This window comes from Monodelphis domestica, chromosome 4 (assembly GCF_027887165.1).
Source record: "Monodelphis domestica isolate mMonDom1 chromosome 4, mMonDom1.pri, whole genome shotgun sequence".
NCBI lineage: Eukaryota > Metazoa > Chordata > Mammalia > Didelphimorphia > Didelphidae > Monodelphis > Monodelphis domestica.
In genome coordinates this window covers 182,012,737-182,031,240 of record NC_077230.1, presented here as the reverse complement: position 1 = coordinate 182,031,240, position 18,504 = coordinate 182,012,737, and the positions used below count along the sequence as shown (strand labels likewise).

Here is an 18,504-nt window from a genome sequence, read left to right as displayed (position 1 = left end):
AGTTCAAATTCTCCCTCATATAATAGCTGTTTGACTCCCAGTCAAGTCACACTTTGTCTTTGGGTCTCAGTTTCCTAATCAGTCAAACAAAAATAATAATAATGCCTATCTCGCAGGGTTTGGGAGAAGATCAAATGAAACAATATTTGTAAAACATTTCACAAACCTTAAAGCATTTTATAGATTTTGGTTATTATTATCATTAATAGCATTATTATTTGTAAATATTTTACTGTACAAGTTGGGCTAAAGTTTTATTTAAAGTAAAGGATTTCCCCCCAAAGAGGTCAGAAACAGAAAGGTCCCATCTATATCAAAATATTTATGATTGTGCTTTTTTAAGGAAGCAGAGATCTGGAAGCAGTGGAGATACCCATTGACTGGAGAATGGCTAAATCGGTCAATCCATCAACAAGCATTTATCAGCTGCCTTCTATGTGCCAGGCACTGTGCTTGGCTCTGGGGATACAAATAAGTTGTGGCATATTAATATCAGTGGTGAATTACTGAACTGTAAAAAAAGACAGATATGAGGAATTGACAGGATCATGGGATAACTTATATGAACTGATAAAGAATAAAGCAAGCAGGCTCAGGAAAATTTTTCATATTGACCACAACAATGAAAATGGAGAGAACAATAAAGTAAAACTGAACCTTGTATGATTATAATGACTAGTTGACCCACTAGAAAATGGAGAAAATGTACCTCCCTTTCTTGGTTGCAGAAATAAGGGACTATAACTGAAGAATTTTGCATATCCTATCCGATATAGTCATATGGGCAACTCTGGTATGCCCAGAGTTAAATATGGTGGATAGAGCACTGGGCTTCAAGTTAGGAAGACTCATCTTCATGAGTTCAAAACTGGCCTCAGACACTTACCAACTGTGTGACCTTGAGCAAGTCACTTAACCCTGTTTGCCTCAGTTTCCTCATATTCAAATGATTTGGAGAAGGAAATGGCAAAGCACTCCATTGTCTGCCAAAAGAGAAAGCCCAGATGGGACCATGAAGAGTGGAACATGACTGTATAACAAGTAGCAACAACATGGTTTATAGGTTTGATTTTGCTCAATTGCTTTTTTCATCTTTGTTCCAAAAGATGACTAGAGGGAGGGAGGAATATATGGAAAAATGAAAAGCGTCTCTTTTTTGCAAGTAGAGGTACCCAAAATAATAATAAAGGGTTCCACCTTGATAAAGAACTGCAAACCACTGTATTAGAAAATATTACAGGACAACAGCAAATGCTATGTGACAAATTAGTTGTACAATTTTTAAAATGGAAGGGAGTATAGGAAAGAAAAAGCCACCAAGGTCTGGGGTATTCTGGGCTTTAAAGGAAGGGTCAAACATATAAATGGAATTTGGAGGAGAAGGCACTCTTGCCTTGAGGGAAGAGTAAGATTGAACAACTCAATCCATACATATTCCTTTGGCTACAAGGGAGAGGGGAATAAGGAAAAGTGAGGTTTGAGCATAGATAGAAGCCAAATTACAAAGGGCTTTGAATGCCAGGCAGAAGACTTTAGATCAGCCCATAGGTAGCAGGGAACCAATGGAAGTAGTGCCCATTCAGAAGTAATGTGGGGGTGGGGGGAAGCAAGGTAGAGAAACGGCATAGAGCTGGTATAAAAAAGCAGCGTTATTACTATTGCTAATCATCAGTGTCACTTTTTACTGATGATAGTGATGATGATGATGATAATGAAACAACATAAACAATAGGTCAGGGCCTGCCCCGAGTTATGTAAGAACCCCTATTAATAAGTCATACATGCAATTTCCTCTGTGTGTGGCTTGAATATATCTATGGCAACAACATAATTAGAGTGTTCCCTTGCTTTCATAGGAATGCTCCGGAGACCTTTCTTTACTGCTGTGATTTTGCTTCTGAAGCGGTGGAACTAGTAAAGGTATCTCTTTTATTGTCTTTATAGGTTGAGAGTGTCATTTCCCTCCCCACTCCACCCCCACCCTTGAGTATTGGGATAAGATGACATCTGACGGTTTTAAACTGAATTTTTGTCATTCCTGAGAACAAGGTGGCCAGCTGACCCCTGAAGAGAGCAACCTATTGTTCTGGTTCATTTTAGTTGAAAAAAATGTATTAAGCACCTATTATTAGTGCTTCAAACGAGAAGCATTTGTGTGATGTGGCGACTAGAGCGCCAGCTTTAGAGTAAGGAAAACCTGGGTTCAGATCTTGCTTCTGACACATTTTGGCCCTGGGCAGTGTAGCCCTGAGCAAGTCATTTACACTCTGAGTATCCTGGGCAACTTCCTAAAATGCTTAGGTTTCAGAGCAGATATTCACCTGCATGGATAGGAAGGATTTGCCCAGAAGTTCCCTAAATCTGAGAAGTCCAAAACAATAAAATATAAACATTGTGCATGGCACTGGGAATGTGAAAACAAAAATGTCACAGTCTCCTGAGCATACAACATGTACATGAGTATATAAGTACAAGGCATTTTGAGGAAGGAGAAAGCACTATCACCTGAGGAAGGAAGGAATCAGGAAATGCTGAATTTTGAAGGAAGATAGAGATTGTTGGCAGCTTCATGGTGCAATGGATAGAGAGTGGGGCCTGGAATCAGGAAGACTCAAGTTCAAATCTGACCTCGGATAATAGCCGTGATGACCCTGGGCAAGTTACTTAACTTCTTTCTGCCTCCATTTCCCCATCTGTAAATAATAATAATAATATTGTAGCATCCACCTCCCAAGGTTGTTGTATCAAATAAGATAATAATTGTAAAGCAATTAGCACAGTGCCTGGCTCATGTCTCTCTATAATGTTAACTATTATTATTGTTGCTGTTGTTATTATTCTAAGAGGCAGGGAGGAAGAGAGGGATGCTTTGCCTGGGGTACACAGCCTTTGTAAAGGCATGAAATCACAATGGAAGGCAAGTTTGGGGAATGACTAATAGACCTGTTTGGCAGGAGCATTAATACTATTGTGGCCAAAGACCTTAAAATACTGAAAATTGTCAGGAAGGATATTGGATACCAAACAGAACACGCATCATCCTGTCGTCTTATCCTTGAACAGACCATGGTATGCTATACATATTGCTCTGGCCCCTGTACCTCAAAAAAATAAAAATAAAAAAGCAAGTGGGTCCAGCTAAAAGGCCCTAAAATGATCCAGGTCTGCATGCAAAGTTAGAAAAGAAAAAAAATGAGTCTACTGGTGTGGGAAGACAGCCTGAAAACATTATCTACAATGACCTCAATAACATAAACTAAAACAACCCCAAAAGACAACCAGACTCAATTTAATTGCAATGATCATTTTTGGTCTGGATAAACAAATGAGTAAACATTTCTTTCCCTTGGTAAAGAGGCAGGGTGACGGATGACAGGTGCAGAATGTTACATGTGATCAAATAGGACAATATTTATAAAGCATTTAGTGCAATATTTGGCACATAGTAGGTACTATATAAAATGTTAGCCATTGTTTATTATTATCATTTTAAGCCCTTCCTTTCAGGCTTAGTAACAACTGTAAGACAGAAAAAGGACAAGAACTAGAAAAATGAAGTTTAGTGACTTGCTCAGGGTCACTCTTCTAAGAAGTGATCATATTTGAACCCAGGTCCTCCTGACTCCAGACCTGGCGCTCTATTCACTGTACCCCCTAGCTGCCCCTATTTTTATTACTATTATTATGTACCATCACACTCGGTTGTATTTGTTTAATTTTTGCTACAAGGGAAAGTTCAGTGGGAGAAGTATCATTAAATGTTAAACATTTTTAAAGTTTCTATCAAACTATTAAAAGCAAAGAAACAAAGCAAAAGAAAAAATACAAAGCTTAAAACAGTGAATAATCAAAGCCATTATAAACTTTCTTTTGGGGCAGGGGAGAGGGTACAGTGTGGAAGAAGGTATGCAGATCTGTGATTTTGTGAATTTATGAGAAGGTGCTGGCATGGAATTTCTCTCCACTACTACAGATGAGCAATAGTCCTAGAGTTTTGTTTTGGTGTACTGATAGGTTAAATGATCACAGAACATGGATGTGTCAGAGGCAAGAATTTAGCCAAGTTCTTCCTCACTCCAAAGCTGATCCTCTGTCTACTGTTGCAGGCTTTCTATTTATAGTCATCAAGCATAAGGAAAGAAGAATGATAGATTTATATTGAGTTATCAAAACTCTTATTTGAAACTATTTACATTTTTAATCCATACAAAAGTTTCATAAATATGTGAATCATAAATATAAAAATTTGTTTATAACCTAAAAATCTGTTAGGAACATTCAGCTAAAGTCTTGCCTTTGAAATTCCATGAATTATGAAATTCCATGCCAGCACCTTCTCATAAACTCACAAAATCACAAATCTGTTTTTTAGGGTATAACTTTTGAGGAGCAATAAAAGTAATTTTAGGAAAAATCATAAATGTCCTAATTTACCAAGTGAATAGTAAATATATGAAACTTTTAGGGGCTAAAAATATAAATAGTTTCAACAAGAGCTTTGATAACGCACTATAATTTTATCATCCATGAACTTTAAAGGAAACTGCAATATTCAGAGCAAATCTGTAACTTTTTTAGAGCATTGTCATGGAAGAGACAAGTACCTTGGCTATTACAGATTCTTCTGTCACTGCTTCCTTCTATTTACTCAGCAAGAATTACGTACCTGCTAATTGCTTTAAATGGGGACCAAATTGGGCAAAATGTTAAGTAAGGAAAACTTGTCTTTAGTGCTAACGATTATATTTTGAATTCACTTTCCCACTAAAGTAGCAATTTGTAACCTGTGTATTAGTGCCCAAATATTGTCTTTCCCCTACCCTGATCATCTCATTCTTGTTACAATGCAAATGACTAGAGTTAATGCGACATTTTAACTTCAGTCAAAGCCTTAATACAAATGGAATGAATCTGTGACATCTCAAAAACAAGTAGACTGGCATGGGAAAGGCTTGTTTAGGCTCCCAAAGAGCATCCCAGGGCCCCCCAAATCCTATCATGTATGTGAGCACCTGGTTGGTCATCTTGTAAGGCCAGTCCTTTTCATGACAGCAAAGATTTTATTGTGAAGCTGTATTGGCAAATATCATTTCTACTGTCCAGGTGGAAGAAACAGGAGCTCTTGCCTGTAAATCAAGGGCTTCATAATTTTCTGAGGAAAGTTCCTCAGAAGAAATAAAAAGATTTGACCTTTTAAATAATAGAAAACAACAAAGCAACCTCACTGAAGCTCTGCTTAACGACTTTTGCATTCTTCATCTTTCTTGTCTTCCATCATGACAGTCCCACTCATCCTACAGCCCAGCCCAGTGTTCTGCCTTTGTTCATGATGTATGTGATGATGGCTTATCCTACCCTTTTCCAGATGGGATCCTGGATGTCATTCTCTTAGTCTTTGTGCTCTCTTCTATTCATCCTGACAGGTAAATGAAGACTAAAGGGCAAAGCAAATATGTTAAAGCTTTTTTTTTTTTTATCACTACTGGTTTTCAGGAATATCAAAGTGAAATGACAATTCTTGAATTTATTATTTAGCAAGCTACATTATGTATAATGTGCCGCCTTTTAAATGCAGTTTTTTCCCTCTTTTCAGAATTTTAGAAAGAAACTGGTCAAACTACTTCATTAGTGAGCTTTCTGTCACTGTCAAAATGAAGTGAGCATATTCTGGCAAGACACATACCTATTAAAAGTGACAGTGCTTCAAGGAAATTACAAATTCAGAAACAGCCTAATAGGCTCCCGGGGGGTTGGGGGGAGGCAAGCAGAGAAACAGCAAGTTGTTCTTGGAGATCAGAAACAAACATCCCTGATTTAGCATCCTACCAAAGGTTCATAAAGAGAGGTCACGCATCCATGTGGGTTCACAAAAATCTTTAGTTGGGCTTCTGAAGAAAAGGAAAAAAACCAACAGTAGATTGTTTGGTCTTGCCAAATTAATCCATGTGGGACCTAAGGTACCTGTTGTTCCCATTAGAGTTCAGCTAAACTTCTTGTTGGTATGGTTTTGGGGAACAATACTCTCTAGTGAGGAAGGGGGGAAAACCCTTTAAGAATATTCAAGTTTATTATTTAGCTGCCTTTGTCACATCTCACCATGTTGGGCATGTCAAGGTAAGCATGTGGGAATTTTCTTAAGATTTGCATGCTTGACAGATAGATACCAGAGGCATATGCTTAGCTTGAATCACACTGGGTTTGGTGAGATTGTCTTCCTAGAGTTTCTGGTGTAAGAAGCTTGGTCCTCTCATAGGCCCCATCCCTTAACTTTTCTTCTTCAGAGGTCATCACTAATAAAAGAATGACAAACTGAACTCAAAAATAGAATCCTGTGTAGAAATAAAAATACTTTGGCTATAGACAAAAGGAACATTTATGTGGATCTTCTAGCTTCACTTTAGTCCTATGAAACTGCTGTTTTATCAGTTTCTGCAGATTATTTCTTTCCATTAATCAACCTAAATGGTAACTTTTTTCAGGTGCTGGTTGGATAATATAATCTGTCTTATTTTGCCTCCTAATATGAATAGTCAAAAGATGAAGTGAGAGGAGGATAAGGAGAAAGAATGTCTGTTCCTTGGATCAAGTAGGAAATGTTTGAATTCTAGATAAGAAACCAGAAAGAATATTTGAAATTATTTTGGTCTAAATAATGATTTGGCTTAGATGTCACAGCACAGGTTTAAACAGATGTCCCAGGAAAACTTTTTACAGTGAAGTACACTAAATTTATTTATTTTTAATCAGTTTCATTCAAGCTTGATATTAACTTATCTTTACCATCCAGGGAGACTTTTTTTTAATTGCCATGGCCAGGGTCACTCAGGCCTCTGTGAACAGATCTGACCATAAAAGAAGTGACTGCCTGGTCATTTTAAAGACTTGGATGATTCTATCAGGTCCTGAACCCTATACCCAGAGAACTTACTGTAAAGCCATAATAAATTTAATGAGAACTTGCCACCATTTAGTTACTCTACCTTAGTCCAAAGATAGCCAAAAGCAGAACAGTGGGCTTAGGTAGAACAAGAGAAGAAGAAGAAATTTTTCCCATTCCTTGTTTTCATCTTTTACTCACCATTCTCAAAACCAGTTATGGGGCTTCATTGTTAACCAAAATGAAAAAGTCTTCTCATTCTTATCCGTAATCCCAAGTCTTGCTCAATTCATTTTGATTCAACAAACAGTTATTAAATGCTTGCCACGTATAAGGCACTTGGGTTACAAAGATGAAAATGTGGTAGTCCTTTTACTTAGGAAACTTATATTCTCCTGAAGGATTAAAGCATATTTGCATGTAGGTAAACTCAAGAGTTATGCCCAAAAGGGAGATTGTGCAAATAAAAGGAAGGTCAGAAAAGACCTTTTGTAGGAGATGGTGCCTTTGAAACTTACTTCTGGTCAAAGTCTGGAATCCAGATTAAAGGATAATGAACTCTGAGGAAAGCTTTGGAATAAATGGATAAATATTGAAGTGTTTAGCTGGGCTTGTTTGGGGGTAGTTTGGTTTTCATTTTAGTTTTGTAGGAGGTTTTTTATCAATAACTTCATGCATCACATTTTTCTAACATATAACTTTCTGAGAGTAGAGTGGTGTTTTAAAATGTTGGGCATGGTTTTTCTTTTTAAAACCAAAAAATCCATTATCAGAAACTGGAAAAACATATAATATGAAAATAGTCAATAACAGCATAAGGAAGCCCCAGAAAACTCTTTCTAACCTTAAATATAAGAAGTCCCTGCCTTTCCCCACATCTCCCACCTTTTAAAAGAAAAAAACCATAACTCTTCACTTAAAATCCATGAAACATCTTACTTAACTCTGCTATTCCAGCTATGGCCCTCTTTCTTTTTTATGTTTTATAGTTAATTTCTCAAGTTTAATACAAATAAACTCAGCAAATCCAGTGGAGTTAATGCCTTAGTCTTTATCTTCAGTCATATCCTAACAATCTCTTTTCAGGCTTATAACTTCTGAATATCATCTAAAGCTTAACCACAAATTGAATTCATTAACATACCAAGACAAGAATTTCAAATATGCAGGCCACATATTAGAAGTCGCCAATTTGGTACTCACAAAATTACAGAATTTTAGAGTGGGAAAGGGACCTCAAGGGCCATCCAATTCAACCAATACTCCCTAAAAAGGAATCCCCACCAAAAAACAAAAGACAAATCTAGCATCTGCTTAAAGATATCAGGTGAGGTCTTTGCTTTCCACCCTAAAATCAATTTATAGAACTAGGAACTGTCAGTAAGAGCACTTTCGCTGATTTGAGAAACATAGAATATTAAATATGGAAGATACCTTAGAAATTATTGAGATCAGGTCCCCTACACACAGCAATTACACATATCAGCCCTTTAAACGCAGCAATTACCAATATAACTTTGCAAGAACCTGAGCATATAGTCTTCCAATTTAGAAATCCTATCAACTAAACACACATGGTATTGCAATTTTACTTTCTTGGAAGGGTATCAATTAAAGGGGAAGTGATATCTCATAGGTAATTAAGTTCCAAATTGTTTTGCTAAAGATAATTCATACCATAAAAATCAGATAATATTTCATAGATTTGTTGACCCAGGACAAAATAAACTACATAGTGAATTCATTCCCAGCACTGTCATGTGTTTCTTTAGTTCAAAAGCAAGCTAAATCAAGAGTAACTTGATTTTTGACACTTCTTTAGGAATTTAGGATTACCTTTTTAGTATTGCAACAGTATAGTCAAATCATATCAATTTCACTCTATGATATTTTAGACTAGATAATGTAATCTTTTGTGCCATTGCAGTATTCTGATTTTTCACAGAGGTCTAGGAGATTGGGAAAAGTAAGAAAAGAGTCCTATTCTTTACTTAACTTGGCCATGCAAAGTATAAAGGAAAGGGAGAAACATACTAGCTACAAAATCATTTGTTTGCTTCTTTTAGACCTGTTTTTAGTGGGTATTGATGGTTGTGATGTTAGCTTACACCTCAGAAGAAAATATTTATACATGTTGGAAATCAATCAGTTAGTTAAAGTATTGTTATTATTGTAAGTGTTATATACTTATATCTGTTATGTGCCAGGCATTGCGCTCTGCCTGGGTATACAAAAGTGAAAGTTAAATAGCCCTTGCCCTCAAAAAACTTAAATTCTACTTCCGACTCTACCACTATATATCATCCATATAACTGGATAAATTTTTTGGGCCTTGGTTTCCAAATTTATAAAATGAGTATAGCAATACTGCTCCATTTGCTTGACAAAATTGTTGTCACAGTTCCAAAGGACTCATGGCGAAAAATGCTATCCATTTCCAGAGAGAAAACTGATAATTCTGAATGCAAATGGAAGAATTATTTTTTCACTTAATTTTTCCTGCTTTTTTTTGTAACATGGTTAATATAAAATATGTTGTACATGATTTCATAAGCATAAATGTTATATTGTGTGCCTTCTCAGTGGGTGAAGTAGGAGAGGGAAGGAAAGAAGAGAATTTGAAACTCAAAAACTTTAAAAAATAATGTTAAAAATAAATATTAATTTAAAGAAAGAAAGAAAGGAAGCAAGGCAACAGAGCAGAAAGAGATTATAGTATACACCTGTAGTAGCACTGGACACAGGACCAAGGGCTGTTTAGCAACTCCACTGCTTACCCCCATTTCTAGGTCATAGTTCAGGGTAGAGAAGAGCACCATCGGTCACAAATGAGGGGAAGTGCTAAGGGGTGGTCTCACTTCTGGCCCCAAGGGATCAGGGATCTCAAGGAACAGTATTATTTCTGGTCTCAAGGGACAGAGGGTGCTGAAGATCAGCATCTATTGCGATGGCAGGGGATTCAAGGGCTCTTCCTAGGTAAGGACCAGAGAGCAGTGATCACACCTCTCTCTGGATCATACCACCTTGAAAACAACAAAAACTTCCAAACCCCAGAACTAGTTCTGAAAATAGTAATGAAGAAAAAGCCTGAAGCTTGAGACAATGTACCTCCATCTTCCTCCATACCAGAACAGAGCCCAGCATTAATATCAAGTTCCAAATGAAGAAATAGGGTGGACAAAGGAGTAAACAACAACAGCAAAAACAACCTGACCATAAAAAATCTACTGTGGTCACAAGGAAGATTAAGATACAAATTTAGAAGATAATGAAATCACAACAGCTATTAAGGCAAGCTCAAAGAAAAATGAGAATTAGACACAAGCCTAACAAGAATTCCTAAAAGAGCTGAAAAAAGATCTTCAAAATCAAATAAGAATGGTGGAAGAAAAATATAGGTAAAGAAATGAAAGCAAAATAAAAAAGATTGTGAAAAGACAATGATAAAAGAAGCACAAAAACACTAAAGAAAATAACATATTAAAAAACAGAATTGGCCAAATGGAAAAAGATGGTAAAACATCACAGATGAAAATAATTTCTTAAAAATTAGAATTGGACATTTGGAAGCTGATGAATCCATGAGACATCAAGAAACAATAAAACAAAATCAAATGGATGACAAAATGGAAAAAATATTAAATATCTCATAGGAAAATCAACTGACCTAGAAAGCAGATTGAGGAGAGATAATTTAATAATTATTAAATTACTTGAAATCCATGATCAAAGATAGAACCTAGATATTGTATTTCAAGAAGTTATTGAGGAAAACTGCTCTTCATGCCCTAGAATGGAGAATAAATAGCCTTTGAAAGAATCCACCAATCACCTCCTGAGAGGCCAAAATGAAAACTCCCAGGAATATAGCCAAATCCCAGAGCTCTCAGGTCAAAGAGAAAATACTTTAATCAGCCAGAAAAAAAAAACAACCCATTCAAATACTGTGGAGCCATAATCAGGATTACATAAGATTTAACAATTACCACTTTTAAAGAGGAGAGGACTTGTAATAGGCTATTCTATAAGGCAAAGAGCTGGGATTATATCCAAGAATAATCTACTTAGCAAAACCAAGCATAATCCTCCAAGGTAAAAAATTGATATTTATTGATGTAGAAGATTTTCATGCATACTTGATGAAAAGACCTGGGCTGCATAGAAAATTTGATATTTAAATGCAAGAATCAAGAAATGGATTAAAAAGGTAAAGATGAAAGAGAAATCATGAAGGACTCAAGGTTAAACTGTTTACTATGTAGGAAGATAATACTTGTATCTTCCAAGAACTTTATCATTATTAGGGTAATTAGAAGGATTGTACATAGAGAGTACAGGAATGAGTCAATTTATGTTCCAGATTTCAAATGATAATTTGCAAAATGGTAATCAGAAAAACATTCTGTTGCTGGCTAAGAAACAGAGTGTGGATTGGTCAAAGAAATTAGGTATATAAAACATAGTAGTAAATGGCCATAGTAACCTAGTGTTTGATAAACCCAGAGATTTGAACTTTTAAGGTAAAAACTCACCATTTATCAAAATTTGCTGAGAAAACTAGAAAGCATAATATTTCTTTAAAAACATTTTTTTTTTATTTTGAAACCCTCATCTTCCATCTTAGAATTAATACTGTTTTGGTTCCAAGGCAATAGAGCATTAAGGTCTAAGCAATGGGGTTAGATGACTTACCCAAAGTCACACAGCTAGGAAGTATCTGCAATCATATTTGAACTCAGGACCTGCCATCTCTAGGCCTGGCTCTCCATCTACTGACACCTACAGAACCCCAAGCTTAAGGATTGAGAGATCACCTAGGACTAGGGTAGTCAGATAATGGAGAACCCGAGGTGGGCCTTAAGAAGATTAGGGTTTGAATAGATAGAGAAGACTAAATAAGGAACATGGAGTGAGCTAAGGTATTAAAGAATGGGATATATAAAGTTTCTTCAGGTGCGTAGGCCAGTCTTGCTAGAAAAGGTTTCACACTGGGGAGTATTGAAATTTATGGTTAGAAAGATGTGTCGAGGTCAGATTGTGGAGGGCCTTGAATACCAGGATAAGGGGGTTAGGCTATATCTTGTCAATTAATAATGTGGTACTGTGGGTCGGGTGCTGGTTCTGAAATCGGGAAGACTCATCTTTGTGACTTCTGATCTGGCAAGTTGCTTAACCCTCTTTGCTCCAGTTCCTCCTCTGTAAAATGAGCTGGGGAAGAAAATGGCAAAGCACAGCCTCTCTGCCAAGAAAACCCCAACTGGGGTCACAAAGAGTCGGATATGATTGAAATGACTGAAGCACAAAACTGAATCCTGGATCATTGAAGGTTATTGAGGAGGTGATCAATGTGACAAGCATTTGTGAAGATTAGCCTGCAGGGTTGTTCGGCAGGAAGCCTACGGAATTAGGGAGACCATGTCTGAAGTCTGTTGCTGCTCATCTCCAGTCATAGAATGATGAGGTCCCGGGCAAAGGAGGTGCCAATGGAAACAAAAAGATAGGTTCAGAGAGCACATGAAAGAGGAAGAGCCTATAGGATTTGGTGATCCGTTGGATATGGAACAGCAGGAAATATAGGAGATTGTAAGCCACAGCCTCTCTGGGCCTCAGTTTCCTAATCTTGAAAAGGAGACGGTCAAACTAGATGGTCCCTAAGGTTCTTTCCAACTCCAGATATATGATTCTGATGCATGTGTGACCTCCAAGATTTTGAGCTTTAGTGATGGATGGGAACGTCTATCAACCACAATAAGGAATTTATGAAAGAGGATGGCAAGATGAGCTTGGTTCTAGACCAAGGACTCAACCTTTTGTATGTCATGGACCCCTTTGACAGTCTGGTGAAAACTATGAACTTCTCAGAAAAGTGTTTTTAGATGCGTAAATATTATAAAGGAAAAAGACCCCAAGTTTGCCCCAAGGAAGGAACTCCTCTTTTAGGCTCTGAGATGACAGTGGCATAGGTACCTTCTCTACTTCATAAGAGATTTTGCAAGCAGAAACACAATGCAGTTTTTCTCTTTCCCTGTCCTGCAGCTTATTAATTTTCCTGTGGTTATTAGAAAACATCTATGTGATTTTTCAGTACAGCTTTATTAAGACATTCTGCAGAAACCTCTATGAAGCCACCAAATAATTCTGGTCACTTGGGTGGTCTCTTTAGACACTATAGGCTTCTTTGTAGCCAATTCAATTTCCTTCAAACCTGGTTATTTCATATACATGAATCTTGCCTTCTTTCTTGGTAAAAGCCCTTTTTGTTCTCATTCTTGATCATGTTTGTTGTTTATTTTTTTGTGGCCTTATAATGAGCTTGATGACAGGCTTTTTATAGTTTGACTTCAAAAGATAAACATTCACCCTGGTAGAGAAAAAAAGAAGGCAAAATTGAATAGGACATCATGCTTTGTTTCTAAAGGATGCAAGGCGTTGTAAACAGGCTGTCCAAATTACTGAAACCTGGAGGAATGTTGTTATTTCGGGACCATGGAAGATATGATTTCACTCAACTTCGTTTCAAAAAAGGTATAACTAGATCCTTTTTGTTACCTTGGTGATTTTGCATATTTGTGTTTTAAAGAGTGTTTACCATGATTTTACTCCCTTTTTTCCTGCTTTTCAAATAGGAATTTTAATTTCTCCTTCTCATAACTGTATTCTGTAGGATATTGCTTGTCTGAAAACTTTTATGTTCGAGGAGATGGTACCAGAGCATATTTCTTTACAAAAGGTAAGTTACATCATAAAGAAGACAGTGGTTATAAAAATAATCCGTAGTTTCTATTTGTGGGAAAAAGAATTCAAAAGCTATAGTATGTAAGTATTGTAATGTCAGATCATTGATTAAAGGTCATGACATCCTCATTTTCTGGTTATTCTAAATGTTCTGTCAGGAAGTTAAAATTTAAAGTTTTTTTTTTTAAGGAGTATTTTAACATCTTTTTTTTTTCCCCAGTGAAATTGATCCACTGGCCCTACTAGTTCATCATAGCATCACCTGCCAGATGGTGTGCATCACTCCACAGTGGACATTGTCAGTATGGAACAAAAAAGAGTTGATGACAAGTATAGGCAATCGAGAGTGTTTTATTCTTATGAGTTCTATAAGAAATGACTTGTCTCATTAATTTTTCATTCTAAAGTACATTTTTGACAGTGATGGGCACTAAATGAGCCCTGTATTCAAGGACTTTCCCATGCCTTATGTAAACACATTTACATTGTGGCATATTGGCGTCTTTTATAAACAAGTAGAAAATCTGAAAAGGAATATCTGTTAAAACATAAAATACTTCTCTATGTGCTATATTATCTTCCTTATGATTTTATAATAATCCATAGTAGAATATACGTATATGTTTTTTCTTAAAGACTCCCATCTCATTTGTACCCTAGAGGGGCAGTTTTTTGTTAAAGGATACAAATCTAGATAGTTAACCGAAGCAGTAATGTGTGACAATTTTCTTGTCCTTAATCGCTTGTCATACTTTTGTTTTTCATTTTTGTGTCACAGGGGAAGTCCACAATATGTTCCATCAGGCTGGGTTAGATGAAAAGCAGAACCTGGTTGATCGACGTTTACAAGTTAATAGGAAAAAAAAAGTGAAAATGTATCGAGTGTGGGTACAGGGCAAGTTTCAGAAACCATTGCATTCATTTCATCATAATCACTCTGATAATTGTATTCCTGGCATTTCAGCTGGTTGAAGAGCAAAACTATTCTCTCTGTAAATCAAGACAACCCCATGCAAAAGACTCTCCAAAAATCATTCTTGAATAGGCAAGTAGAAGATAGGAATGGAATATCCATGTTTGTCTCTTTTATTATGGGTGAACCCTTCCACTAGGCTTATACACACATATTATTATGTAATATGGAAGTATCCACCATATTGACATTAAAAAGAAGTGTAAATTGCCCAAGCATGTTTGTGTTTGTTTCTTCTAACCACTCATATTTCTTTGAAAATGGTTGCAAAAACAAAATACTACTCATTAAGCCTACTGCAATAATTGAGATTACTTAAAAAAAACCCAATAGCCTGCCTATTTTAAAAAGTGGAGACAATCATCTGTTTTATTTATACCATTGGGTTTAGTAATCAGTTCACAAACATATTCTAGCTGTGCTCAGTTGTCATCTGTCACCAAATAGGCAGCATATCTGTTTCCAGGGAAATTCAGGAAAAACCCAAGTTTTTGCTCAAAGCTATTTTTTCTCTCCTAATTCAGAGACTATCTGGAGTAGATTGTGACTTTTTCTTTCCTTTCGTCTGTGTCTGCTATTTTGCTCTTGTGACAGAGACCCCATCCTTAGTATTGTTTCTAAATGTCACCAGGTACACAGACTGTTGAGAACTTTCTGTAAAACTTATAAAGAGGTTAAAATGATCAGACTTTAAAATTTCAGCATATGAAAATGGGATAAAAATGGGAAATTTCATATTCTTCCAACATATATTCATTCTGTTCCGGGGGACACAGATGAAGTTAAGGGGCCCTGCGCACCAGGAGGTATAGTCTGATTAGGGGTGGTAAGGCAGAGACATGTGAAGGGCTGGAATGAAGGCATTTAGAGTAAGTACCAAAATTGGTGTCATAAGAGCTCAGGGAGAGCCATGTGGCTTGGAATGGTGAGAGGGATTCTGGAACCAGACCTCAGAAGCTACTTAAGATTTAGATTATTGGTTACAATGAAAGGGGAGTATGTGCATGTGGTAGATTTCAGCATGAACAGTATGATTGAACTGGTCTACCTGAAATTAAGGGGTTCTTGTCGGGCAACACTGAGAGATGAAGTAGGTTGAGAAGACTGTAGACATCTCTGGCCATCTGGTCCAATCCTCATATTTTACAGATGAAGAAACCTGTCCCAAAAGAGTGTGACTCACCCAAGTCGCACCAGCTGATAAAGTAGTAGAGATGGGATTTGAACACAGGTCCTTTGACTACAAAGCTAGCCCTCTTCCCATAGCATCGCTGCGGCTTGCTCTTTTCTCAATGTGTCGGAGCCAGACGCCAGAAGACCTGGAAGCTAAGGAGTCCAAATTTCATCCTATAGACAGCTGAGAGGCACGGATGATTTTTGAGCCGAGGAGAAACAGGAAGGAAAAGGTTCTTTTGAAAGATTAATCTGGCGGTGGTATTCAGGATAGAGTGAATAGAAAAGAAAGATGGTAAATGAAATGAGGACAGCCTTGACTCCGTTGGTGGCATGTGTCAGTAGCAATATTAAGGTTACTATTTAAACATGTATAATCAGTAGATGTAAAAGCCAAGATTTGCATCAGAATCTTAACTCATCTACATTTCCCATAATTAAAGTGTACATTTAAAAGCCAAACTGGTAATTGAAAGTATTCCATACAGCATGGGCAATTTGGATAAGTTAATGTTGCTATGGGAACCTGAGCACAACCTACTTCTTGTGTTTCAATTTAAAAATCGTGGCCCAAGGTGGTTTAAAAAACAACAGAAGGTAAAATTATGCTCACATCTTCACACATGGAAATTGTACTGTCTGCAAGTTCTAAATAGCAGGTTCAAGCCAGCCACTTGACAGGCGTGGTAAAATCCAGTCTTGTGTCTTTGTACAGTATGTTATAGCATATACATTGACCTTTTGAAGCTTTAAAAATGTCAACCAAATTGGGACCAGCTCAGTGCCTGAGTTCCAAGCTGGGCTTCCTCTGGCTCCTGTCCAGTGCTGCCTTCCTACCCTTTACAGATTGTCACCAGAGCCACGTATGCCTGTGTATCCTGCCTCCCTGCTCCTTCCCCCAGTCAATCTGTGTCCCTTCACCTGCCTTCCCAAATTGGACCTCTGTGCAAGAGAAGCCATTTGGGTAAAGTAAGTTATGACAGAGAAGGAAAGGAAGGGGTATCCTCCGGAACCTCCATTTCAATCCAACAGGTATTTTACTAAGTGTCTCCTATGTGCCTAGCGCTGTGTTAAGTATTGGGAATGCAAAAACAAATAGTAAATGACACTTTTCCTTACAAAGCCTATAACCTTGCCTACAAGTTAGGAAAACAGGACAATTTCTATAGCTTAGAATGACCCTTTTTTTTTTTTATTAAGTCCATACCTTCCTTCTTTAGTTACTATTTATTGGTTCTTATTTTTTGTTCTTTTTTTTTTTAATTAAATCCATACCTTCCATCTTTAGATACTATTATTGGTTCTTATTCTTATTTTTTTGGTTCTTTTTTTTTTAATTAAACCCATACTGTCCTTCTTTAGATATTATTCATTGTTTTTTTTCTTATTTTTTTTAATTAAACCCTTATCTTTCTTTTTTAGATTATTTATTTGTTATTATTCTAAGGCAGAAGAGTAATAAGATCTAGACAATGGGACTAAATGATTTGCCCAGGGTCCTATAGCTAGGAAGTGTCTGAGACCAGATTTGAACACAGGACTTCCAGTCTCTAGACCTGTCTCTCAATCCACTGAGCCACCTAGGTGCCCCTTAAAATGACCTTTTAAGAGATTCATAATAGTGTAGAATCCTTATTTAACACCCTCCCACGTACGCACTTGTTTTCTTGTTCAGGTTCACAAAACCAGTCACAATGGAGACAGAGTATGATATTTGAAAGTTTATCTGCTTTTGAATGAGTTAGAGTTTTAAAATCACCCTTTTTCTCATTAACTAGAAAAGTATACTTGTTTACCCTTTTGCAATTCAGAGACAACTTAGCACTTTATTTAAGATTTCCTCTCTGCTCATTAAAAAGAAAAAAAAAACTAAATTGATTCTGGGCAGTGACAAAATGTGGAAAGTTTCTAGCTAAATGAGAAGTACTTCAAAAAAAGTAAGAAAATCAATATAGCTGTTTCTATTATTAACTGTTTTACATTTGCTATGACATATCTGTGCAACTGAAACACTCAGTTAATGATGACTTCAGAGAACCCACCACCTGTTTTGCTTGCCCCAGTCCCTTGGCATGTCTGCCACATTCCTAATTAGTGAAATCATTTAATGTACCCCAGTTTCCAATATCAGGTAATTTAAATGCTGAAGTTACAGTCCAGATGTATAAATTGGTCCATTTGCAGATAGATGCTCAACTGGGGAGCAGCATTTAGAACCATTCTGAAGCATTTGGATTGTTCACTTTAGGTAAGCTAGATAAACACCTGCCTAAGAACCAACTCTAATTCTGTGCTGTTTTAATGCAAAATTAAATTGTGCAAGTCTGAGTCTCTCACAAATTTTGCCTTTTATTGGTTTTTATTTTACATTGTGTTACAGGTAAATTTACATGAGTATTATGGATTGCCCATTTTCAAAATACATTGATCTTTCCCTTCTTTCTTTTTTCCTCAAGTTTTATTGAAGCCTTTTGTTTTTGCATCAAAATCATTTCCAAAATATATTTCTTTCCCCTTCCCACCACCTGCCTTTTGTCATATGACAAAAGTTAAGCAAAACTAAGTTTCCAGGATTTCCAACCCAGTTTGACAAAGTATGCAACACCCCATACCCACAGTTCTCCACCTCTCCAACTGAGGGTTCCTTCTCTTATTTCTGAGGGAAACTTAATACTGCTCTGCCTTTACACAGAGATTGTTAGTCTGTTTTCAGATGCTCATGTGCAAACATTTGTGTGCTATTTAC

General features: G+C 36.7%; 1 protein-coding gene across 6 annotated transcripts in view; it reads left to right on the top strand.

Moving 5' to 3' along the window:
- METTL8 (methyltransferase 8, tRNA N3-cytidine) overlaps window positions 1-14,795 on the top strand; it is a 103,298-nt gene extending 88,503 nt beyond the window's left edge. For 5 of the 6 annotated variants that reach the window (XM_056793990.1, XM_007494358.3, XM_056793989.1 and 2 more), the window contains 5 exons: window positions 1,857-1,920; window positions 5,284-5,423; window positions 13,296-13,402; window positions 13,542-13,607; window positions 14,391-14,795. In XM_056793990.1, coding sequence (XP_056649968.1) covers window positions 1,857-1,920; window positions 5,284-5,423; window positions 13,296-13,402; window positions 13,542-13,607; window positions 14,391-14,584 — 571 coding nt within the window. In that variant the 3' untranslated portion in view covers window positions 14,585-14,795. The remainder of the gene's footprint in view (window positions 1-1,856; window positions 1,921-5,283; window positions 5,424-13,295; window positions 13,403-13,541; window positions 13,608-14,390) is intronic. The other variant, XR_001629973.2, reaches the window with a different exon arrangement.
- Window positions 14,796-18,504: the final 3,709 nt, after the last annotated feature.